The 25,387-nt window shown below is 42.0% G+C and overlaps 1 protein-coding gene across 6 annotated transcripts in view; it reads left to right on the top strand.

The window, feature by feature from the left end:
• Positions 1–25,387, top strand: part of FCHO2 (FCH and mu domain containing endocytic adaptor 2) — a 228,201-nt gene that overhangs the window by 143,133 nt on the left and 59,681 nt on the right. For all 6 annotated transcript variants that reach the window (XM_050945258.1, XM_050945259.1, XM_050945257.1 and 3 more), the window contains exon 11: positions 2,018–2,042. In XM_050945258.1, coding sequence (XP_050801215.1) covers positions 2,018–2,042 — 25 coding nt within the window. The remainder of the gene's footprint in view (positions 1–2,017; positions 2,043–25,387) is intronic.

Genomic DNA, 25,387 nt, shown 5'->3' with positions numbered 1-25,387 from the left:
TCACGTTATATTGGGGTATAGGTGTACATCTAAACATTGCATCTGCTTTCTTAGCCACCACATTGTGCTTTAGTTGATTATCCAGCATGAAGCCTAAGTCTTTTTCTGAGCTACTCATTTCCAAAATGCAGTGTTCCATTCTGCAAATGTGACCTCCATTTTTGGTTTCTAGTTTTGTGACCTTATATTTTGCTTTATTAAAACACATGTTCTTGTGAGCCCATCTTATCATGCAATCTCAGATAATTCTGTTGAACTGAGCTGTGCTTATCATTATTTACCACTCTACCAATTTTTGTATCATCTATAAACTTTACCAGCAATGATAATGAAGATATTGAGTAGTATTGGACCAAGAATATACTGTGAAACCTCACAGAGCTGCCCTCACTTTATGATGATTCCCTATTTACACTTTCGCTCTGAGATTTATCAGTCAGATTTTAATTCATTTAATATGTGCTCATTGATTTTGTAGAAATCTTTATTCTAGTTTGCTTCCAGTAGTTTCTAATCCTTCTTGTTTGTATAGTTCAAGTGATTTTTTTTTTAATCAAATGTTGTAAAACTTAGTTCTCATGTCTTGAGACACATGGGCGAAATCAGGTGAGGCTTCTCTTTGAGCCATCACTTGCACTTTCTGTTTTTTAAAATAGCCTTGCCTGATGCTGCTACCTTAGCTAGGCCAGCAAAGAGGTAAAATGTACATGAATTAAAAACTTGTTCACAGACGCAGACCCTGTATTCCTGTGTTCTTTTTAGAAAAACACCTCATTCTAAGTTCTTTCTTAAGGTGATATTGGAATTCCATAGTCATGGTTCAGTTTCTTTGCAAGTTTTTTTGTCATTCATGAAGAGATTATAGGTTGGATGTCTGAATTAACTGTTTGGCCTATCAAAGAAATGCCTTATCACTTTTATTATTATTTCTATTTGTCATAAATACAGCTGTCTTTAAGAAATAATTAACATATTCATTTACAGTGACATTTGCTATTTGATTTTTGATGTTGCAGGTTACAGAAGGCCTGTGTACTGATTCCATATTCAGGTGTTTAGTTCAGAGTAGCTCCAGCTTGCATTTATCAGTTGTCTCGGAGAATTTCATGTCTGGTCACTTGGACTGACTTTCATTTTTGAGAATATTAGTGTTTGAATCCAGAAACTACAACGGAATCTGTTGACAGTCCCATATCAAGCATTCACAAATACTAAACACTTACCAACTACTTTTTTGGAAACTTTTTATTTTTGAAGAGTTGATTATTTTATTTTTTTTACCGAGCCTTTGTGGTGGTGATCTGTCTTGTTACTTGTTGGTATATAGACCAGTTCTTATGACGCAACTCAAGTCTAACTATGATTCCAGGGCTCACACGGTTCTTGGACATGATCTAAAAGAGTGAAATTATGGAAGAGAGCAACTCTAAACTTCATTAGCCTAATCATAATTGTTTCTAGAACTGGTTATTGTCCAAATGAGTTAATTTTTTTGTATGGACAGTTTCATTAGTATTGTTGACAGGGCTTTTCTGCATGTGCACATCATCTGCATAGACCTGACTCTCTCAAATTACATAAATCTACACAAAATTGTTAAACATTTGCCTTCAACCCAGAACAATGTGGGAATTCATAGATATAACTTAAAATCCAGGCTGACACTCCTGCCTGAACTCATTCCATTATATTTTTTCTTTTTTGCACCATGGCGTGAGTTAAGGCTGGAATGTCAGCTTTGATTTTCAGCATTTATGTGAATTTCCTTGCTTTGGTGGACTCAGCTTAAACCTTCAGTTACTTTGTTACTTTCTAGCAGCTGAATAAAGAGAACTCACTTAATTAATGTCAGTTAAATAAAAAAATGTTACTGTTGCTTTTTAGGAGTTATGTGCAAAGGGATGGGTTGTAAGCAAATTAAAAACTACTAAAGGAAATTCCAGAATTGTATTAAAAAAATACATCTCTATCTGTGCATTTTTGGTAGTTACATATTTTTTCTTTCTTTTTTTTACAGGGAATGTCCAGATGCAGATTCAGTTGTAAGTAGACTTATTTCCTACACAAGTGTGTAATCTAACTTTGTCGGCGGCTAAATTTAGTCAACTGACTTACCTTCTGGTATGACAAAGCAAAGTACTATTCTGTTCTAATGTCTTAATTGGAATGTCTCTACAGTAGTTATTTTTACCGAGTTTGCAGACAGAATTTTTTAAATCCGTAATAAATGTATATTTCATAGAAACTTTAATTTTTGAACAAGACACTTTAACCATTTGTAATTTTGAAAGTTTAATAGGTACTTAATGGAGTAAACACTTGTGATGTTCTTGTAAGATCGTAGCCCTGCATTGTCCTCTGCCCTTACAAATTTCTGTGCCCTTGCAGAGCCCTGTTGACTTCAGTGGGTTCCATTTGGCTTCAACAATTTATTCACATGGCTGACAGTATAGGTTTGGAGATTAAATTTGTAAATGTCTGAAATTTATATTAGATTTGTTCACTCATTGGCATGATAGACACAGCTTTATTTTTGTGCAACTGTTTCACTTCCCTCAGCTCCACTTATAGTGTATTTTATAGTTTCACTTTCAACTCTGAAGATGTAGCAGTTCTAAATGAAACAGTGGATTCAGTACTTTTCTGTTTGATAAAACAGAAGAGTTTAAGGATCCAAATTCATCTGTTTTTTTGTTTACTATCTATGCACATGTCTGTTTTAATGATAGTTAACATTTTGGAGATTTGGATTACCAAAAAATAATCTAGTAGTGCACTTCTGTTAAATAAGAAAAAGTACATTAAGTTCTTTGCATTATTTGCTACGAAGGTACATAATTTATGAACAGTCAGGTTTTCATTTATTATCCACGTAATTTAAACACAGCTCTGTTATCTGTTACAAAGGCATCTTGTTTAAATTGCTGAAGGCATTTGGGCAACACAAATGTTCTTTTTGGGGTGACTTTACAGTGAAAGAACAGAGAATTAACCCTAGAATTATCAGGCCGTTAATGGAAATAATGGCTTTTGACAGCTCTAGGGTTAAATCAATGGAGTGAAACACAACTGGGTTTGATTTACAATGTCGACTTTCTGATTTGCTTATTTTGGTGCTCATGGTTTAAAAAATTAATGAAAGAAATTCAGCTGTAAATGTGCCTGGAATTCCTTTCCAATACACTAGGCATCATATGATTTTATAACTGAATTTACTCAGTATAGTATTAATTTGCAGACTGAAAATTTCTTATTTTCATAACTTCTAACCAGGAAATTTGTACTTTCATTTGTTTCCCGGTCTGTATCATTCCCAACCATTCATGAATGCACTTAGAACAAGATTTATAACTTCCATCTATTGTCTCTTTTTAAGTTTCAAGCTATTCATACTACTCCCTTCGGTGAAATTCTGTAATAAAACACATTCAAAACATAGTCGCTTTCACATAAAGTGATGCAGAATGCTATCTCTGTTCCCCAGTCCATATTGTACACTAGGGAATGTCACACAACCCCATCACCATCAGGTTTCTAATGGACTTGGATAGATTATACTCACAGGTGTAAGATCCTATTCCCACATGGGATTTGAACTTCATGTTGGCAAAATTAATGGTGCCACTTTTGAACCTCTTGCAATTTGCTCTCCGCTCAATCTTTCTGTGAAGATGATTTTTTTTAATTGCAATTATCTCAGCAAGGAGAGTGGGTGAGTTGACAGCAGTGGTGTCAAGTCCTTTCTATGAAGTTTTCCACAAGTTAAAAGTTTATCTCCACCCTCATCCTAAATTCCTAACTAAGATGGTCTTCAATTTTTGCCATAACCAAGCAGTTCATTTGCCAACTTTCTTTCCAAAGCCTCACGCTCAGAGAGATGAAGAAAATCTTCCATTCATTAGAAGTGAAAAGAACTTAAGTTTTCTATCTGGACTGCACTAAGTCCTTTATGTCCTCAACACAGCTCTATGTTGTGATAGCAGACAGAGTGAAAGGCCATCTGGTTTCCACTCAGAAAATTTCATCCTGGGTTTCTTCATGCATTCATTTGTGCTACCTGTTAGCTAGTGTTACTTCACCACGAGAGTGTTGGCTCATTCAGCTAGGGTGCATGCAGCATCAGCAGCTTTTCTAGTCCAAGTACCTATTCTGGGCATTTGCAGAGCGGCAACTTGGTCATCAGTGCACACGTTTGCTTCTCATTATGCTATAGCCAGTCAGTTCAGGACAATACCCTCTTTTGAATGTGTTCTTCTCCAGTCTCTGCTTAAGTAGACTCCAAGCCCACCTCCAAGTTAATCTGCTTGTGAATCACCTACAGTGGAATGGATATGTGCAATCACTCAAAGAAGAAATGGTTATCTATCTTTCCATAACTGTTCTTCAAGATGTGTTGCACATGTCCATTCCACGACCTGCCCTCCTTCCCCACTCTTATCAATGTGTATCTGGTAAAAAGCAACTGAGAGGCTTGGGTGTGGCTCCACCCCCATATACCAACATGCAGTTGCACGCTACAGCAGAGGGCCCTCAAGCTGCCCTGATGTGTATTGCTTAGGGAAAAAGACATCCGACAACAGTGCATAGGGTGCACAAATCCTCTACAGGGGAAAGGACAGGTGCAGCATGTCTCAAAGAACAGCAGTTACAGACAGGTAGTTAACTGTTCCTTCCATGTGGTATATACCTCATGCATTGGTTGTTACATCAGAAAGATTTTTCTTGGTATTTTGTATGTGCTTAGTTATAGGTGGTGGTAGTAGTACCCTTTGTGTTAGATTACTTAGTTTAGTAGTTACATAGTTGGTTTTTCTGATCCGACGTCTTCACCAGGTTTCAAGCACCTCTCCTCTTGTGAAGTAGCTGTCCCCAGCAGTAATCCCCATATTTTGTGTTTATTGTTCCTAGGAGAGGAGCATATTAAGAAGTACTCAGTTTGCCTGCCCTTCAAAAAGGCGATGCAAGTTGGTAGAGACTTAGATCTGAAGCTTCACCTTATGGAGTGAGTCATGAGGCCTGCTTTAGCCCTGGGATTAGATTGTCTGGCCCCTCAGAGAGCTTTGGTGCTGCCGGGAAGCTCTGACTCTTCAAGGAGAAGACTGTTCTTTCGTCTCCTCCTCCAAGAAAGAAGGCTTATAAAACTGACCACAGTCACTCCAAGACTTGGGGAGATTTTTTCCTCTTTTAAGAGGAATGTTGACTGGCACTGGGTTTCCTTGAGTACTCAGAATATAGCAGGGCTCTCTATCCACTTGCTGATACCAAGATGAGATCATTCCATCACCATACCATTGACTCTGGTACCATTTGTGGGGCTGCTATTGAGTCTGGTATCAACCATGTTGCTCTCAGCACCAACCATATCGACTCCACAGGCTTATCAAGCTGACAGAGATTTACTCTCCCTTTCTGTGCTGGACTCACCTGTGATATAGGAGTCATCAGCTGTGGTGGTGTCTTCTGTGGTCCTGGGACCATCTGGTTTGATTGCCCTAGAATATGGGCTATTGCGGGCATCATCTCTGGCACCACTTAAAATCCAGACTGCACAGACAATATAAGTTTGTATCAGCACCAAGACAGTTGTTGTCCGTGATGATTTAATGTTTCTCTCCGGAGACCGTGTCAGCTTCTATAGCCCTAGTGCTGGCCAGAGCTACAGGTTTGGTACCACCTTCTTCTAACAGGTGTTAGTGCTGCCTCTATGATGCTGCCACTACTCAAGGCACCAGCTTCTCTACCTGCGTAGGCACCAATGCAACCCACATACTGGGCTTCAGATGAGTCGGAGCATATGATGGCTCCACCAGAGATGGCTCCTCTGTTCCCTTTGGACTATTTGGAAGGTTCCTTGCATTCAAGTTCAGAATCATTTTCTACTTCTCTGTCCAGGCACTGAGCTCAAAAGTCTTTGATACCTCAGGGGAGCACATCAGTACCAGGATCGATATGCTCTCTCAGTAGAGAGAGTGGTTCTTGGCCCAGTTTCTGCTAGCCATCAATGCCATATCCCTTTCTTCTGTGGCATTCATGGAACCATTGAGATTCTCTCGATCTTTACTGTCTTGGTCCTTGGCTTGTTGTGGTCACTGAACTCTCCTGCTGTTTTGTCTCCTGGCCCACCTACAGTGGAAATGCATATGGAGGTGGTTCAGTCTGAGACATTATTGCAGGAGCAAGCAGAATCTCAGCAGATCCCACTGGCCCTGCTTCCTCCTTCCTCATCTTCACTGGACAAATCGGCTATACCAGATTCCTCTTCTCATGTGCTTGATGACTTTTGGTCATTATTAAGATCTGCTAAGGCGAATGGCTACAGCATTCAGGCAGAATTTGTTCAGGATAGTACCCATAGGTTGGTAGACATTCTCCAGTTGTCAGCTCCAGAGAGGATAACTTTACCTTTAAATAAAGTGCTTTTGGAATCTGCAAAGACTTTGTGGTTTGCCCTCACTTTCTTACTGCCTACAACAAAGCATACTGATAAGCAGTATTCTGTCCCTAATGCAGGGTTTTAGGCACTTCTACTCGCATCCAGCCCCTCACTCTCTTGTTGTAACAGCTGCAAATGAGAGTGTGTGACAGGATATTTAAGAGAATGCTTAAAGGAAAAGTCTCTAAATGGTTGGATTTGATGGGAAGAAAAATATATTCAACTTCGTTTTTACAAATGCTCATTGCTAATCAGCAGTCACTGTTCGAATATGATAAAATTACCAGAATCCTCCAAGAAAGAGTTTAAAGCTTTCATGGCTGAAGGTTGTTTAGTGGGAAAGATGTCATTGCAGTCAGCACTGGATGTGGCAGATTTCTCGTCCAGGATTATGGCCTCAGATGTAACAGAGAAGAGCTTCATAGTTACAGAACTCTGGCATAGCGCCCAAGGTCCACCGAGGACCTACATTTTGATGGTTATTTTTTTGTTTTCAGAAAAGATGGATGAGACACTACAGTCTTTTAAGGACTCTCAAGTTACTTTATTTTCATTGGGGGTTTATATCCATGATAAGAGATGGCATTATGGAAGGCGGCGGCAGCAACAATACCAAGTGGTATTTCCAGTGGTATTACAAGCAGTGAGCTTATGCTGCTGGACAGCAGGACTTCTACAGAAAGAGCCATAAGTCACAGAGAAGGTCTTCTGGTTCTAATTTCAACTAGCCTGCCCATCCTCCATCAGCTTTAAATAAGCAATCAATTTTATGCTCATATCAGGGGCAGCTTACCAGTTGTCAATTTCAACACCAATTCCTCTCCATTTGGAGATGCTGTCCCACTTCTGCAGTGCTTGGGAAACAATAACTACATACAAATGTGCCCTAAACACTGTAGGATTGGTGGTTATGTTATCCATTTCCTATCTATCCCCCCTATCTAATCCCTTTTAATGACCCATCTCACAAGTCACTGCTTCTACAGCTGATCCAGACTGCACTTCTGGAGCCATAGAGGAACTTTCCCTTCAGCATTGGGGAAGGGGATTCTACTCTGTTACCTTTTTTGATCCCTAAGTCCAGTATGAGATCTATTCTGGACTCAACAAATATATGAGATTCTGCATGGTAACCTTAGCTACAGTTCTCCTCACATTAGATCATCATGACTGTTTGCAGCCTTTGATCTTCAGTACACCTACTTTCATGGGGCAATTTTCCCAAGCCACAGGAAGTTACTGAGATTTGTAGTAGCAGGCCAACATTACCATTACACAATATTCCCCTTTGCCCTCTTGTCAGCCACACATGTATTTACCAAATGCATGACAGTAATGGCAGCTTGTCTCAGGAGGATGAAAATTCACATCCTGCCATACACAGAAGATTGGCTAGTGAGGAACAAGTCCTCTGTCAAGTCCAGTTCATGCTGGATCTCTTTGATCCGCTAGGGTTGATTTTGAACAAGACAAAGTCAACAGTAATTCCAGTGCACAAAATAAACTTCATTGGGCTCTACTAGACTCTTTGAGTTAAAGGATCTTTCTCCCACAAGAACATTTCCAAACAGATTGTTGCCTGTGTCTGTCCCTCCAATCTCACACTTAGCTGCAGTCCATGTACATCTGAGTTTGGTAAGCCATATGGCCTGTTAACACTTTTTTATATAGTTCAGCATGTGAGATTGTGCCTTCATCCTCTTCAATCATGGTTGAAGTTGCTCTGTCATCTGAGTTGTCATTCACTGAAGAAGCGCATCCAAGTGCCGCTCGTGATTCTGGAGTCCCTACAGTGATGAGCAGAACAGAGCATGTATGAGAGGGTGTTCCATTCCTTTCCTGACAAGCACTATATTTACTGATACCTCCACAATAAGTTGAGAGGCAAGTCTAGAGAAATTGAAAATTCAGGCTTTGTGGACAAAACAGGAAGTTTCCCTACATATCGGCATCCTGGAGCTGCAAGTGGTTGACAAAGCGTGCTAGGCCTTTCGGGCTTAGATTGAGGGCACAGCCATTCACATACTTACCAACAGTATCACCGCAGTGTATTATGTCAACAAGCAGGGAGAAGCACACTCCAACCAGCTCTACAAGGAAGCGATAAAGTTTTGTCACTTTTGCATCAAGGAAGATATTGTTCCCACAACTGCACGCTTACTAGGTGCTCAGAAATGGTTGTCCGATCACCTCAGCAGGAGTTTCTCCCAGAGTCATGAATGGTTCCTGAAAAGCAGTGTGCCAAGGTCCCTTTTCAAAGAATGAGGCATTCCGACAGTTGACCTGTTTACAGCAAAAGACAAAAAAGAAATTCAGTCAATTTTGCTCTCGAGTGGATCTCAGTACAGGCTCATTCATTGATGCCTTCCATTTGAATTGAGAATTGGCCCTAATGTATGCCTTCCCCCTGATACCACTCATTCTCAAACTGAAGCTGGAACATGCCAACCTGATACTCATTGCACCAGCTTGGCTGAGACAATGTTGGTTCTCTAACCTTTACAGTCTATCTGTTCAATCTCTCAGGAATCTCCTCCCTTCATTCCTGACCTGCTAACACAACATCATAATCTGATACAGCATCCAGCACTGAGCCGTCTGCACCTAATGGCATGGATGCTGCATGAGGAGGAAGAACAATGTTTGCAAGCAGTGCAGCGGCAAGTCCTATTTAATGGTAAAAAACCTATTAGGTCTTCTGATTTGGCTAAGTGGAAGTGTTTTTTCGTTTGGTCTTTAGCTTGGGGAATTTGGCTGATGCTACCATGTATTCAAGACATTTTGGATTACCTGTTACATCTTAAATCCTCAAGTCTGTCACTCAGTGATTTGAGGGTCCACTTAGCAATGATCTCAGCATTTCATCCTCCAGTCTGAGAGAAGTTGGTATTTTCCAGTTCCATGATGGTTAAATTTCTATAATGTGTTGTCCACTTGTTTCTTCTTGTAAAAGAATTGTCTTCTCCAATACTGTGCTGGCTGCCCTGATGAGTCCTCCATTTGAGTCCCTAATCACTTGCTCTCTGTTTCGTCTTTGCCAAAAGACAGCTTTTCTTGTTGCTGTAACTTCCACAAGGAGATTTAGTGAGCTGTGGGCCTTAATGGTGGAGTCTCCATGTACTCAGTTTTTCAAAAGTAATGATGTCACAATTTCACCTTAACCAAACAATATCCCTACCTGTATTTTTTCCTAAGCCTCACTCAAAGGCAGATGAACAACATATTTATTCCTTGGATGTGAGACGGTCGTTGGCATTCTGTCTATAAAGGACTTACCACCTCAACTTTTTGTGTCTTATGGAGATCAGATGAAGGATCTGGTGATTTCCACACAATTCCTGATATATTCCTTCCTGCACTGTAATAGCATATGGGGTAGCTCAGACCACAGTTCCCAAAAACTAGTAGCTCATTTAACCAGGGGTCATGCGATTTTGGTTGCATTTCTCAGGGTTTGTTTACACTGGCACTTTGTTGGCAAAACTTTTGTCGTTCAGGGGTATTAAAAAAACCACACACCTGAATGACAAACATTTTACTGACGAAAAGCGCCGGTGTGAACAGAACTTTGTTGGCAGGAGAGCCAACTAAGCCACTGCCGTTCGTTGGGGGTGGAAGTTTTTTGTCGGAGAGCTCTGTCCTGCCAACAAACAGCAGCTGTGCTGCATGCCTTGTAGAAGCACAGCTGTGGCGCTAAAAGCCTCATAGTGTTGCCATAGCCTTAGTGATGTTTCTGTATTAGACATGTGCAGGGATGCTGCCTGGTCTTCCATACAGACTTTTACCAAACATTATGCTGTTATGACTGTCTAGATCAGATGCAAACTTTGGAAAGACAATTCTGCAATTGTTGTTGAAGCAGATTCTGAGAGCCCATTTCCATCCATTACTGCTTGTGGCTCACCTGAGTGGAATACACATCTGCAACCACTCGAAGTAAAAACAGTTACCCTACCTATACTGTTATTGTTTTTCGAGACATGGATGCAGACATGTATTCCACAACCCTCTGTCCCCTCTGCATTGGCATCCTCAGTCTTGGATTTCAATGCAAAGGAACTTGAGGGAGGTTAAGGCAGCTCTGCCTCAAACAGCCCTGGGTGGGGGTACAAGAGGTCCGAGGGCGCAAGTACTACCACAATGGGTACTGCTAAGCAAAGTTCTCTGACTTTGCTGTTCTGGACTCATGCACATCTGAGCTGAATACACATCTGCACCCATATCTCAAAGAACAACAGTTACTAATACAAGGAGGTAACTTTCAGGGGGGGCTGGGGTTAGTGAGAGGAGGAAAACTGTGTACAATCTTAACAACAGTAATGGAGAAGAAAATTGTAGACGTTTTACTAAAAAATACAACCTCCACCAAGATTTGAACTCAGTACCTGTGATGCGTAAGGGAAATAGTTTATCCACTACTCTTTGTGTATAAACTGTGGGAAATTAGAGGTAGCACTTTGGCCACTTTCTTTAGGACTTTCATATTTGGCCACACATGTAATAAGTATTTATGAATAGAAAAATAAAAATAAACAATATATAATGAGGCAACCGTAGAAAATGCATTTCCTACCATAATTACAGCAGTTCTTACACTGATCCATGGAGATCTATTTGGTCAGACTTTGCTCATGATCATCTTTGTTTGCAGCTGCCAAATCACATGAAAAGAAAGATAATAATTTAATATTTATCTTAAGCTACTTTTCCATAGAACCAATTCCTGTTGTTGCCACAAGTGTTATATGATCAATAATGGGAGCTGGGAGGTAAGAGTGGTTTGTAGAAATCTGAGGAGAGTGGATTTGTTCCAAGAGAGACAGTCTCTTATCTATTTAGGTGTGGTTCACTGTATAGAAAATCCTTAAAACTACTGCTATAGTATGTATCAGAAACTACATGCACATTAAAATTTCATTAAATTTATCCTTGGTTTATTAGTTTGCTTAGTTTGAATAAGGCTCTGCATGCACCTAAGGAATGCCTAGCAGAGGAAGCCTCACTTCCCCCACACAGCCGCCCAGGGGATGAGAAAGAGAGGAAGAGCTGAGAATCAACAACCAGTTGTGGTTAGCTGATTCTTTCCCTTCTAAAGCCTGGAGACTATTCTATCCTCTGCTAGCTGGTGAGAGTTCCCTCAGGGGCATATGTCAGCTGGAATAGCCAGAGTGCAGCCCTCTCCAGATACTCCTCCTCTTAAGCCTGACATACCCACTGCTGGCTCATACTCCAGGAGAATCCCCAGCATGGGACTTGTGTGTGCTTCCCACTCCCAAGTGTTCCAGGACTAACAGCGTCAACAATCTGCTGTATTAGTTATGGATAGAGCTGTATTAATAACTGATTTTTTTTTGGTTCACCGTCAATTGGAGGGGGCCAGGGAGTGGAGTTGGTTGGTTCAAACCAAATTCAAAATGTGTCTGAATTTCAGTGAATCAAAACAATTTCATTTAGAATATTTTTAATAAAAGCCAAGGAAATGAAAAGCTAGATTCACAGAACCACCGGAGGAAGTGGTGATGCTCCCTGGCCTATACCCAGTATAGCCCAATTATTAGGGCACTTCCCCTGGGATATGGGAGACCCAGGTTTGAATCCTTACTCTGGAGCAGTGCCTGGAACTGCAGTATCCCTCCTCTCTGGTAATCTCATTTTGATGATGTCTTAATGGTTTGTGTTAACATTTTTGATTTTTTTTTCCATTTAGGCTCAAACAGTTCACCAAAATCTACACAAATTTGCTAAATGTTTCTGTCAACCAGAGTCCCAAGTTTTTCAGTGTTTTTAAAAAAAAAAAAAAAAAAAAAAAGGGTTTTGCCTGAAAAACTGTATCTAGTTCTAATTGTCAGTCCTTTATGTTCAGCCCTCAGGTTCAGAAGGTTGGATACCACTGGTATAGATAGTAGGTTGCAGTATTTTTTTGACTCCGTGTCAAGTTTTTGTGGCTTTGGAATTTATAGTAAAAGGTGCGGGACATCTATAGAAAAACATGAGAGATATTGTTGAAAAGCAGATTTTATGTCTACAATTGTAATTTATTAACTCTTCTGTCTTAATATTTTCTGGTTTTTTTAATTCATTAATGTCTGGCTTGTGTTTGGAACTTGATAATGCAAAAATGGAAGCTGTAGATCAGGGGTAGGCAACCTATGGCACATGTGCCAAAGGCGGCACGCGAGCTGATTTTCAGTGGCACTCACACTGCCCAGGTCCTGGCCACCGGTCAGGGGGCTCTGCATTTTAATTTAATTTTAAATGAAACTTCTAAATATTTTGAAACCTTATTTACTTTCCATACAACAATAGTTTAGTTATATATTATAGACTTCTAGAAAGAGACCTTTTTAAAACGTTAAAATGTATTACTGGCACACAAAACCTTAAATTAGAGTGAATAAATGAAGACTCAGCACACCACTTCTGAAAGGTTGCCGTCCCCTGCTGTAGATCCTAGAAAATTTTAAGTAAATTACTTGTCTAGTTCAGGTGTCCATTGAGTTATAACCAAAGACTCTGGGAAACATTGATACAGAAAATGTGTGGCATAGTATAATACTGTGTTGCTATGATGTGATTTAGATACTTTGCAGTTATCATCTGCTACATTAGTCAAGAGAGCTTCCCAGGATATGGAGCCTGAATCATAGCTCACAGAAGTCAATGAATCTTTCCATTGGCTTTGGATCAGGACCATAATGCACTTTTTTCACTTGTCCTAAATTAAGTAAAAATAGAGGCCTTCACATCAACACTACCGAGGTAAGTCAACCTAAGTTACGGTAGTCAACGTAGTTTAGGTCTACTTACTGTGCTGTCTACACCACACTTCATCCTGTTGACTTATCTTACTCTTCTTGTTCTGGTGGAGTATTGGAATCGACTGGAGAGCTCTCTGCGGTCTATTTAGTGGGTCTTCAGTAGACCCGTGAAGTTGACTCCTGCGGCATCGATCCCAGTAAGTGTAGACATGGCTTTATGGCTGCTTGGTACCACTGAGAGCCAAATTTTTAAGCATAGAGCATTGAAGTCAGGGACAAGATGCTTTTCAGGGCACTCATCATTTTAGCTGCTGAGTGTAGTGATTTTAAAAAAAGAAGTGAATGCCATATACCCCAAATGAGAAGTGGGTAAACTCTGTTTACCTGCATATACCCTTGACTATACTACTGATTTTTAACTCAGTGCATGACTATATATAGGTGCTCAAGTAACACTGTTGATAAATCATAGTTGCAAGAATATTTACAAAATCAGACCTGACATACAAAATAATACATAGATTTTTTTTAGATGAAATTCTAAAAGAATTTACCCACTAATTTTGTGTGTTAACAGGTTGCTTGCAAGCATTCAGTACATTAGAAACAATTTAATAATCGCCTGTATAAGATGAGTTTTCACAATTGTATGCTAATAAAGAAGGCAGAATTACCGATTGCTGACATTTTTCCCCCATTATCCCTGGCTACTGCGTGGATTTTTTTTTTCCCTATTGGATCTGGCCATATTCATATCTAAGTAAATGCTTATTGTGTTTATAAAGATTTTCGTTTTAATCTGTTTTAACCATGAAAGATCCTGAAATATTGAAAGTAGCTTACCATTGTAATTTAAATAGTTTCAGGATTCAGTTTGGTTGTATTATTTTATGGGCATATACAAAGCTTTTGGCTATTTGTTTTTGTTCTGTTTACTTTGTCAAGCTTCATTAGTACTTTTTTTGGCATATAAACTGGGCCAGCTTGAGGTCAAGCATAAAGAACCTTGTGATTTGAACTAGCTGAACTAACATACTGGACCATGTGAAGTTCGCCTTCTCCTGTTTTTAAAATCACATAGTTCTGAAAGTTTTCAAAAAAGAGAAATTGGATCTAAATATTCTGGATGTTAAAGTTAGAGTTTCAAGATAGAATACCAAATTTGAGAAAAGATTGATTTAAGTTTATAAGCTGTCAATGTGTTTATATGGTATTAAAAACAGAAATATTTAGTGGAAAAACTCTCTTCAGCAGGAAATTAGAGCAAGGTGTAAATTCACTCATTTTTAATTGAGAACTGTTGTGCCTTGAGATGTGTACAGAGGAAAATCTTTTTTTTCTTAGTATGACATACATGCAGGCAATGATATTTACATGAGGAATATAGTAAGAAAAAGCTGAAAATACAATTTTCAATTTCATTTTTGAAAATTAAGACTAATATGACACAGTATGAAAATTAAGACTAATATGACACAGTATGAAAATTAAAATGAGCATGACACAGACCTTATATATTGCTGGTCTTCGACCCACTAGTATTTCAAAAGTGAACATGTTGAAGCAGGAATCTGTCTTCTGCTTTAAAAGTGTTACAGAAGGGAGCATATCACACCAGTACCCTAAAGAAATACACTGGTTTCTTAATCTTTTCTGGGTACAGTTGAATTTGTTGCTACTGATACAGAAGTTTTTTGGTTTAGGTTCTAATGAACTTCTGTCTGTGGTTCCCAGCCAATGGGAGCTGTGGGGGTGGTGCTTGGAGTGGGAGCAGCATGCAGAGCCACCTGGATGCCCCTACACGTTGGAGCCAGAGGGGTGACATGCTACTGCTTCTGGGAGCTGCATGGAGCCATTTCAAGGCCACAACCCTGCTCCTCGGCTGGAGCGCCAGAGCAGGGCAAGCCCCAGATCCTGCTCCCCGGTGGGAGCTTGACAACCGGATTAAAATATCTGAAGGGCCGGATACGGCCCCATGCCGTTGTTTGCCCACCCCTGCTGTAGGCCATGAATGGTCCAAAGTGTTTGGGAGCCTCTAAGGCTCCCAAGGGCACTAACTTCTGAATGGATTTGGCAGTTATTCTTCAAGGGCCTCTGTGCATTCCCACAAATGGAATTCAGTGCCTCTGCATTGAACTGAAGAACTTACAGAAAAACAGTGTCCACTGGGGGGGTACAGAAGTGCTGTCACTCTTGATGTCATCACCTACATCCAGGGCCGGTGCAACCATTTAGGCGAACTAGGCGGTTGCCTAGGGCACCAAGATTTGAGGGCGCCAAAAAGCGGCGCCCTCAAAAAAATTTTTAAATGGTTGCAGCCGCTGCTGCTGGAGAGGCAGTCTGAGCTGCCTGCCGCCGGCAGCCCAGGGCGCCCCCGGGGTCAGCGTGCCGCCGCTGCAGCCCGGCAGCCCGGGGCGCCCCCGGGGTCAGGACGCAGCCCGGCAGCCCGGGGCGCCCCCGGGGTCAGGACGCAGCCCGGCAGCCCGGGGCGCCCCCGGGGTTAGGGTGGCAGCCCGGCAGCCCGGGGCGCCCCCGGGGTCAGGACGCCGCCGCGGCAGCCCGGGGCGCCCCCCGGGCCAGCGCGCCGCCGCGGCAGCCCGGCAGCCCGGGGCGCCCCCGGGGTCAGGACGCAGCCACGGCAGCCCAGGGCGCCCCCGGGGTCAGGGCGCCGGCGCGGCAGCCCAGCAGCCCAGGGCACCCGTGGGGTCAGCGTGCCGCTGCGGCAGCACAGACGTTTGAGCTGACGGTGGCTGCGCTGACCCAGGGGAATCCCTGAGCTGCAGGCAGAGGCTCAGAATCCTTCTCCCTCCCAGAGCAGGGGCTCCAGCCTCTGCAATTTTCCTTGTTGCCCGGCGGGGGCGCCGGCGGCTGGGCAGAGCTGCGCAGCTCTGCTTAGGGCATGTGGCAGGGGCCCTGCGACAGCGGCGCAACACCAGTGCTTCGCTTCTGGAGGAAAGCCGCGGCTGCCCCCTGGCTCAGCCTCCACGTCAGCTCCAGCGAGGGGCACGGAGAAGAAAAAAGCCTCAGCAGTGGTCTGGTGAAGCGGAGGAAGAAAGAGGACCCTAACGCTCATGCATTGGGCAAGGTAAGCAAGTGCCTCCCCATGGATCAGCCTCAGGTGCTTGTGCTCCTGCCCCCTTGGTCCTTAGCTGGTCCCTGCTCCTGCTCCCCTTGTGCCTGGACAGCTGGAGAGAACAGCAGCCTGCAGAGCTGAGCTGCCCCAGTGCCCCCAGGCACCCCCCTGACCCCATACCCCCCACAGCCCTGACCCCCAGCTCCGAGCCCAGTCCCTCTGAGCTGGAAACCCCCTCGACCTCATCCCCCCACAGCCCTGACCCCTAGCTCCGAGCCCAGCCCCTCTGAGCTGGACACCCCCCTGACCCTATCTCCCCACATCCCTGAGCCCAGCCCCTGTGAGCTGGGCACCCCTGAACCCAGAGCCCAGCTACCCACCCAGCCGTGGGCAACAAACAGCACCACCCCCAGGCAATGACAGCCCATTGGTACCAACTATCACAATCACCCAGCAACTGCCCATTATGTAATTGCAAATGTATACATACCATTACAGCTTTTAATGTTTTTAAATAATGTATTTAGTTTATTTTCAAATTATTACAAATTAATTTTGAATGTATTTCACTAGTTATTTTTTACATTTCCTAATACATGTTACTATAGTATTGCAAATGTTTTATGGAAGGGGCCCCCGATTTTGCTTTGCCCAAGGCCCCCTGAGTCCTCTGGGTGGCCCTGTCTGAGTTTTAAGCCCTGCTGCTGTGTTTTGCCTGCAACAGGCAGGCCTAAGCCTGTGAGTGACCCACATAGCAGCTGCCTGAAGAAGTGCTTGGGGGAATCATGCAGAAGGAGCGTGATATTTGTTTGAGTTCTCTCCTCATGGAGGCTGTGCTCCACTTGGTGCAGGACAGCAGTCTCAGCAGAACTCTAGGCCCAGCACCTTGCCTCAGTTTGTAGATTTGTAGTGCACCCATCACTGGGCTCAGTCTGGCACCGCTACCCCTCACCAGTGCCCAAGAAGCAGTCAAAAAAGTTGGATGGACTGGTTAGGTTAGTTGTCATGCTGTTGCTTGGCCAGTGTAGAGACCACTGAATGCATAGTATTCCTCTATGATATTCTGTCCTGAGCAAAATTGGCATGTTATGAGGTAGTTGCCTGTGAGGGACAGGTGTCTGTTTATGTATCCAGCCATCATGTCTTAGGTCTTCTGCTGGGGGAGCTTCTCCATCCTGCTTTCATTGGTGACATCTGTGATGCTCTGGTAGATATCTATGAAGACAATACTCTGACAGGATCATCTGGCAATACATCACGAGTTGATGCAAAGGCTCTTACAAAAGCCATTTCTAGTTTCAAGTTTCTTGTTTCTCTTGTTTTGTGGTATGACATATTGTGTGAGATCAACATAACTAGCAAACAACTTCAGGCAAAAGAATTTGATATATGTGATGCCATTAATCAACTTGGAGAAACCAAGAAGTTTCTTGTGGGCCGCAGAAGTGACGCAGCCTTTGAGAAAACATTGGTAGATGAGGTGAACTTGCGGAGGAGTTGGATGTACCGGCACTTTTTGAACCAGATCCAATCCGTATTAGAAAGAAGAGGAAGCAGTTCACATATGAAGCAGATGACGAACCTATTTATGATCCGAAAGAAAAATTCAAAGTGAACTTTTACTTTGCAGTCATTGACACAGCAATACATTCGGTTGAAGAAAGATTCACATTGATGCAGCAAATTAGTTCAGTATTTGGCTTCATATATGATGTTTAGAGTTTGCAAAATAAAACACCAAAGCAAATTATGGAACATTGCTTGAATCTGGAGAAAGCTTTGCAACATGGTGAATCCAAGGATATTGATGCCTTTGACTTGTGCAGTGAATTGCAAGCTATTGCAAGACGAGTCCAAAGGAGTTCATCACCCCAAGATGTATTGAACTTCATATGGGAAAATAAGCTGACAGATAGTGTCCCTAACACAGTTATTGCTCTTCGCATCCTCTTGACTCTCCCAGTTTCTGTGGCCAGTGGTGAGCAAAGCTTCTCGAAGCTCAAGTTGATAAAAACATATATGCAAACATCAATGTTGCAACAAAGACTTGTTGGGCTATCTACCTTGTCAATAGAACATGACATTGCTCACAACATTGACTTGGAGGAACTTGTTTCTAAATTTGCTAAACTTAAAGCGCGGAAACATAAATTCTAAATTATAACATGTTACTCTGTGACCGTGTATTGTGTATAATGTATGTGATTTTGGGGGGGGGGGGGGCGCAAGATGGAATTTTCACCTAGGGCACGAAATATCCTTGCACCGGCCCTGCCTACATCTGTGTAAAGACGTTTGACCCGCCTCAGTTTCTTTGTCACTGCTGCAGAGAGCTTAACTACTTGTACTGTCCATGAGACTAGTTAGATATTCCATACTCTGAAATATCCAGGGGAAACGCAGGATCTTTTCAGAACTGTCTGTGAAAGTTCTGCTGGTCTGATCTGGAGAGCCCAGTCAGCTTCCTTTGCCAAAGACACCATCCATATGGAAAGATATGCAGGGCTGTCTTCAGTTACTTATGTAACCCTACATTCAGGTGTCCATGAAGACACTTTAACATCATTGCTTTCATAAAGTGTCTCAAAAAGATTAAGAATGGACTATATCCAGGGACTTTTCAAACTTTTCATAGTGAGATCTCTTAATAGAGAATCACATGGACTGCCTCCCTCCCATTTGCAATTACATAGCCCTCTCTGTGGCAGCTATAGCAGTTGTTTACATGTAAAAGTATTTAATGTATTTTAAGCTGTCTTTTAATGGAGTTTAGCAGGTGAAAATGAGGTGCAAGTAACATGTGAACAGTCAGCTATCTGTGAAGCAGATTGAGAAGCGCTGAACAAAAGTGTTGTAAGACAATACATAGGAAATTAAGTAGAAATTTAAATATACTGTCAGTACAGGAAAGTTCTACCTTCTGAGCTTGATTTCAAGGTGACCACTAAATTATGGCCTCTAATATTGTCACCTCATAGTCTCTCTCCATTCTGTTAGTGACTCAGAAGAGAGGTAAGCAAGAATGTTTTCAAGCCCAGGCAGTTGCCATCCTCAAATTGGGTATATAGCCCTCATGCAGATTATTTTCTAAGAGTTCTAAAGACAATCCGTTTTGTCCATGAATAAAATGTTTTAGTGTACTAGTAACACGGTCAGCAAATATTTGTGAATATTGTCAAGGAAGGGTTCTTTCATAGATGATAAACTCTAATGCTCTTATCAGATTGTCATCTCATAAGTAAGGCTGCAAGTTTGTCATGGAGGTCACAGAAGTCATGGATTCTGTGACTTGCTGGGACCTCTGTGACTTCTGTAGCGACTGTGCGGCTGGCTCAGAGGCTTCCTGAACTCAGGCAGCCCCTGGTCCAGCTGCACCAACCTCTGCTGGTGCAGTCTCGGGATACAGGAGGGGGTGAGGGTTTTGGGCGACGCTTACCTTGGGGGTGGGGGGAATCCTCAGAAGTGGCGACATCCCTTGGCTCCTAAGCGGCGGTGCCTTCGCCTGCAGGCACTGCCCCCGCAGCTCCCATTGGCCAAGGTGCTGGCACTTGGGGCAGAGGCAGTGCACAGAACTGCCTGGCCACGTCTCTATCTAAGAGTTGAGGGAGGGGGATGTCGTTGCTTCCAAGGAGGCTCGGAGCCAGGTAGGGAGGAGCCAGCCCCGCCAACCCTTCCCCAGCACCGTCGGGGGGTCCTGGGCTGTGCGCTGCTGCCTCTCCCCCCGCAAAGCACCTGTCATGGCCATGGGCTGGGAATTTTTGTTTGCTGCCCATGACCTGTCCGTGATTTTTACTAAAAATACCCATGACTAAAACGTAGCCTTACTCATAAGTGATAGGAACACCTTTCCTTTCATCTCTGTCTCCCCCGACCAGCTTTTATAGCCATATGAAAGGGTCAGCTGGCTTGCAGCTAGTCAGTCAGAGGGGAAACTGCCTCAGTAGCACCCAAGGCAGGTCTCATTCTGGCTTTTTCTTCTTTCGCAGTTGCTTTCTGGAAACTGAGCAGCCAAGGGTTTCCTTTGGAAGGCCCTGTGGCTGTTTCCCAGTCCCTGACCCTTATTGAAGAGTAGTTGTAGCCATGTTGGTCCCAGGATATTAGAAAGACAAGGTGAGTGAGGCAGCAGCATATTATTGCCTAGCCAACAAGACCTAGGCCTAGGGTGGCAAATTTGCAGAGGCAGCAAATTTGCTCACACCCCCACCCCACCTCCGCCCCTTGCCCAAATCCCCAGCCTGCCTCCTCCCCCAGGCGCGCCGCACTTCCCTCCTTCCATCTCCCTCCCAGGCTTGCTGCGCAAAAGTGCTGGGAGGGAGAGAGGGAGAAGTGAGTAGTGGCACACTCAGAGGAGGCAGAGCAGAGGTGAGCTGGGCCCATGTGTGCGGGGAGTAACTCAGGGGGCCAGGAACCGCTCTCCGCCTCAGCTCACCTCCGCTCCACTGCTGCCATCACCCGAGTGCCACAACTCCCCTTCTCCTGCCTCCCTCCCTTGCCATGCGAAAGCGCTGGGAGGGAGGGAGGAGAAGCAAATAGCGGTGCACTCGGGGGATAGCGGAAGTGACTTGGGATCGGCGGGCACGGGGAATAACTCTTTGGGGTGGGGGGGGGCAGGGAACTGCTCCCTGCCCCCACTCACTATCACTCCACCTCCACCATCCCCCGAGCACACCACATCTCCCCTCTCCCTCCCAGACTTGCCGCTGGGGGCGGGGTGGCAGCAATTTTTTGAGGGCCTAGGGGTGGCAAATTTGTTAATCCGCCACTGGAGTGAGGTAATATCTTTTATTGGACCAACTTCTGTTGGTGAGAAAGACAAGCTTTTGAGTCACACAGAGCTCCTCTTCAAGTCTGAGAGAGAAATCTTCCCTGAACCCCCACCTCTGGCTTCAAACAACCTCCTAGCCTCTGCAATTCATCATCAGACACAAGCCCCTCACAGACCAAGACATATCAACTCAAAGCAGCACCAGACCCTGCCAGAACAATAGATACAAAACCTGCAGACATAGCTCCATTCCTACAATGATCAACACACCTTTCAAGACTCATGGATCCTATACATGCCCATCACAATACGTAGTGTACCTCATCCTATGCACTAAATGCCCCAATAACAGTTATGTGGATGAAACCAGACAATCACTGTGCTCTTAACTCATACAGGAAAATGACAAAAGACAAAAACACTATCACCTGTGGGCGAACACTTCACAAAGTGATCACTCTAGATCTGACCTATCAATCCTCCTCCTCAAAGGAAACCTGCACAATGCTTTTTCAAAAGATTAGTTATTGAGAGTGTTCTCTTTTGAAACAATGCAGATCACAAAACCCAGGATGAAATGCATAAGAGCAGGAGACAAAGCATTCTTGATCAGGATATTTCCCCATGGGATGAATTTCCAGAAAAGATTAGGCAAATCTTGTCTGCTACCCTATAAAAAATGCTCCAAAGCCTTTGAAAGTCTTTCTACCATAGCAAGAATGACACTCCCATCTAACCAAACATGTCCCTTCTCCTCCAGAAATCGGACCCACACAAATTAACCAACAAGAGCAGCAACAAAATAAAACCTTGTATCCCGTTTAGCGTTCTTATGGCCCAAAAAGAGAGTGTCACAGTCCAGGGAATCCACCAAGTTGGAAATATAGCAAGATACAAAAGAGAAGAAAATAAAGTTAAGGAAGTGAACTGGAAAAGCTATTGTTTAATATTCAAATTGTGGTTATACCCAAATGCCAAAACCAAGGGAGCTGTATAAATACAAACCTAAGAGACAAACACTACCCCAGTAAAGGAAGAACAAACAAGAGATTAGTTTTAAAAACTTTTATAAAGTTTGACGAACACATTATATGATATATCATATATAGGAAAATGTTTTTGAATTTCATTATATTGTGTGATGGGCAGCAATGCAAAACATTCATATGACAATTTTTCCCACGTTTTAAGTCTTTTTGAAATAAAAGTTTGACATGTACACAGATTTTTGATCTGATGCTTCTCTTTTGTGGATATAAAAATTTCTCTTGGTTTTATTGGCAGTATCAAAAACTGTTGATTAATATTTGCACGGGAATTCTTATCATAATAACTGATTGAATGTACTAGACTTAAGGAAATGGTAACTGGTAGCAAATTTAGGCAATTAAATGACCATTGCTACATCCTTTTAGTTCTGAAACTTTCCTCAATCTATTTTGCCTCTCTCAACCTTTTTTTTGGAGGGGGAGGGCAATGGAGAAAGAGTATTGACTACTTATGCCCAGGCTTCTTTCAATCCATGCCTTGATTGCTATGAGATGAGGCTCTGTCAATCAAAATAAAATTGTAAAAGGTGAGGCTAAATTAAAAGTAACATTTTAATATACTGGATGCCATTAAAATGTAAACATTTACCACCAGATGCTGCATATTTACTACATTATTTCATATTTTAAGTATCGGGAAAAAACTGTAGTATCTCAGAGAATGTGGTAACTATTGGCAAATTAAATATTTTAAGGTGACCACTGAAGCTATGTTGGTCCTTTTGAGGAAAAAATAAACAAGGTAATCTTATACTCATCTTTTGGGACAAAATTATTATTTATTGAAAAGTAAAATTAGAAAACCTAAAAAGCTTCTTAAAATCAGCCTCTGACTTCTTGGTGATCTGGGATCTATTTACTGAAATTATAAACATTAAAGAGATGCTTTTGAATATATTGCTCTACTTTTGCATTTTATTTCACATTAGTAGCCTCTTGGAAACTTTAAAGTAACAGGGCTTTTTTCCATTTGATTGGTCTATGTTCACTTGGCAAATCTTGCATCTACTGCTCCATTTCCAGGGTAAATAATGTAATACAAGAAGCTCCTTCTTAAATTAACTACTGAAAACAAAACTATCTGTAGGGTTAGAAAGATTCATATTTTCAAGTGCAGGCATGAGGACGCTTGGCACATGCGCACACACAACAGTTTTGATACTCCTTATTTAGATTTGGGAAATTGGACAATTTTGACTGTGTATGTATTTGTTGGTAGTTCTTTATTATAGTCAAGATGGTCACATCAGAAATGAAATTATATATCTTGCAGGAATATTTCATAGTGATGTTTTTATTCTCCTTTGTTAGAGAAACGTGTCAGATAACTTAAAATAAATGTGGATAGTACAGGGAATGATCTCTAACCAGAAAAGCTGCAGCACTCTCAAATGAAATATACATGGTTCTGTACAGAAAGTTGAACAGATTACAGAGAATTCACTTAAAGACCCCAGATAGATAACCAAGACATTGTCTACACTGGACAGATTTGTACATTCTAAGAACCATATGGTCCCCAAAGCCCACTTGTAAAGTACAGTGTATCCACACACGAGTGCTTCAGTTTATGTGCATGCCAAATACTGTTTGAAGTAGAGTTAATTTCAGCACATCTAAATAAATTTAGTCTAATCTCTTTCAGCTTGTATTGGTTCAAATATAGTGTTAGTGTGAAAATGGTTCAGATAGTCATCCTACTGCTGACCCATAATGTAGCTGCAGCTTTTTGAAATTTCTCAGAATCCAGTGCTTCTAGGAAGTATTGCTGTGAACTGTGGGGAAAAATATAAAGAGGGTGCTGCAACTGAAATTGTTTCCAACAGCTCTATTGTGGACAATGGGGCAAATCTGCAGTGGTGCAGAGAACAAGCAAGTGTTGCTGCTATGGTTATACTGATCATCTCACTAGTTCAGTCAGGCTTGGTTCAGTTTTCGGGTGTAAACATGGCAGAGGTAGCTACTGGAGAACAAGAGAGCCCAAAAGAAAACCCAGAAAATCCCATAAATAACTGGGGGTAGGATTTAGTGGTCATACCATGAAAACATTGATAAACAAGATGTAAACAACTAGTAAGAGCCACCAAATATTCAATTTAAATTGAAGAAATCCTATGAATAACATTGAAAACTACTGAAATAGGTAATAAAGCATAAACACTGTAGTAATATTAAACTGTACAAAGAAATACTGTCTTGCTGTCCAGACCCTCCCTTTGACAATTTTCCCAGATTGAATTTTTTTAAAAAATTACTTTTACAGCAGTGAGTTTGCAGCTGCTCTGCATTATCCTCTCCTATGCTTTTTGCCAAGAAAGTAGCAAGTATTCTTAGAGGCTTATGTCAGATTTCCTGGCCTGACTTCTTGCTGCTTTGCACTCTTAACTGACAGACTTCACTATCAGCCTTTAAATGGGTTATGAAAGAATTCTGGAGTCTGTTTTTCTTTTTCTTGAAAAATGTTACTGGAAGTTTGTGGTCTACTAATTCTCCATCCTCCCCCTGTCTCCCCCCCCCCCCAACTGCTTCCTACCACCTGCCCTTTTAATTAGAAAGGGGAAGGGGCAGAAAAATAGAAAAATTGATTTAGAAAATAACTTTTTTCCCTAGTGTTTCTCTATAACAGACCATTAAGTTCACTTCCTTTTCTGCCATCACGAAGTTTCCGGTACGTGTCTTGGATCGATAGTTTAAAAGATTCAGGATGAGGAAAAAATGTCTAAGTCCTGCCTCAAAATTTTTGGAGCAAGCTTCTAATACCTGTTTAGTCAGTCATATATAAACTACTTTCTTGTTTCATGCTCTTTTACTCGTGATTTTCTGTATTTCAGCCAAGTGTGTAACCAATCAACTTGTTAAAAGAAACAATTTAGCATCCTAATCCTAAGACTATTACTCTTTTTTTTATAAGGGATTTATAAGAGGTCAGATTTCTACATTTTAAAAATCTCCCTGTCTTGAAGTTTTCTATAATGCCTATCAGTATAATGTCTAAACACTTCACAGACAAATTAAATCTGCATGGAGAGGTCACTAGTGGACTTAAAGGAACTTTCTGTTCTTCTCCCCTCCTTGGATTAGCAGGCTCTTTGAATATAATTTTATAGGGTTAAAATTATGTGGCTAAAATTTTTAAAAATAGATGCTTTAAGTGTTCTTTTTAGTCCTGCATAAGTGATGAAAACCCAGCAATTTTACCTTAAATCATTGGGAACTGCTATGTGTTGAGTATTTTTGAAAATCAGAAAACTCTTATATTGGTACCTAGATAGGGGTGCAAGAGCCTGATGTGAGTTTCCCATTTTTTAA

Source organism: Gopherus flavomarginatus, chromosome 3 (genome assembly GCF_025201925.1).
Source record: "Gopherus flavomarginatus isolate rGopFla2 chromosome 3, rGopFla2.mat.asm, whole genome shotgun sequence".
Classification (NCBI taxonomy): domain Eukaryota; kingdom Metazoa; phylum Chordata; order Testudines; family Testudinidae; genus Gopherus; species Gopherus flavomarginatus.
Note: the sequence above shows the minus strand (reverse complement) of the source record. Positions and strands in the feature narration are given on the sequence as shown.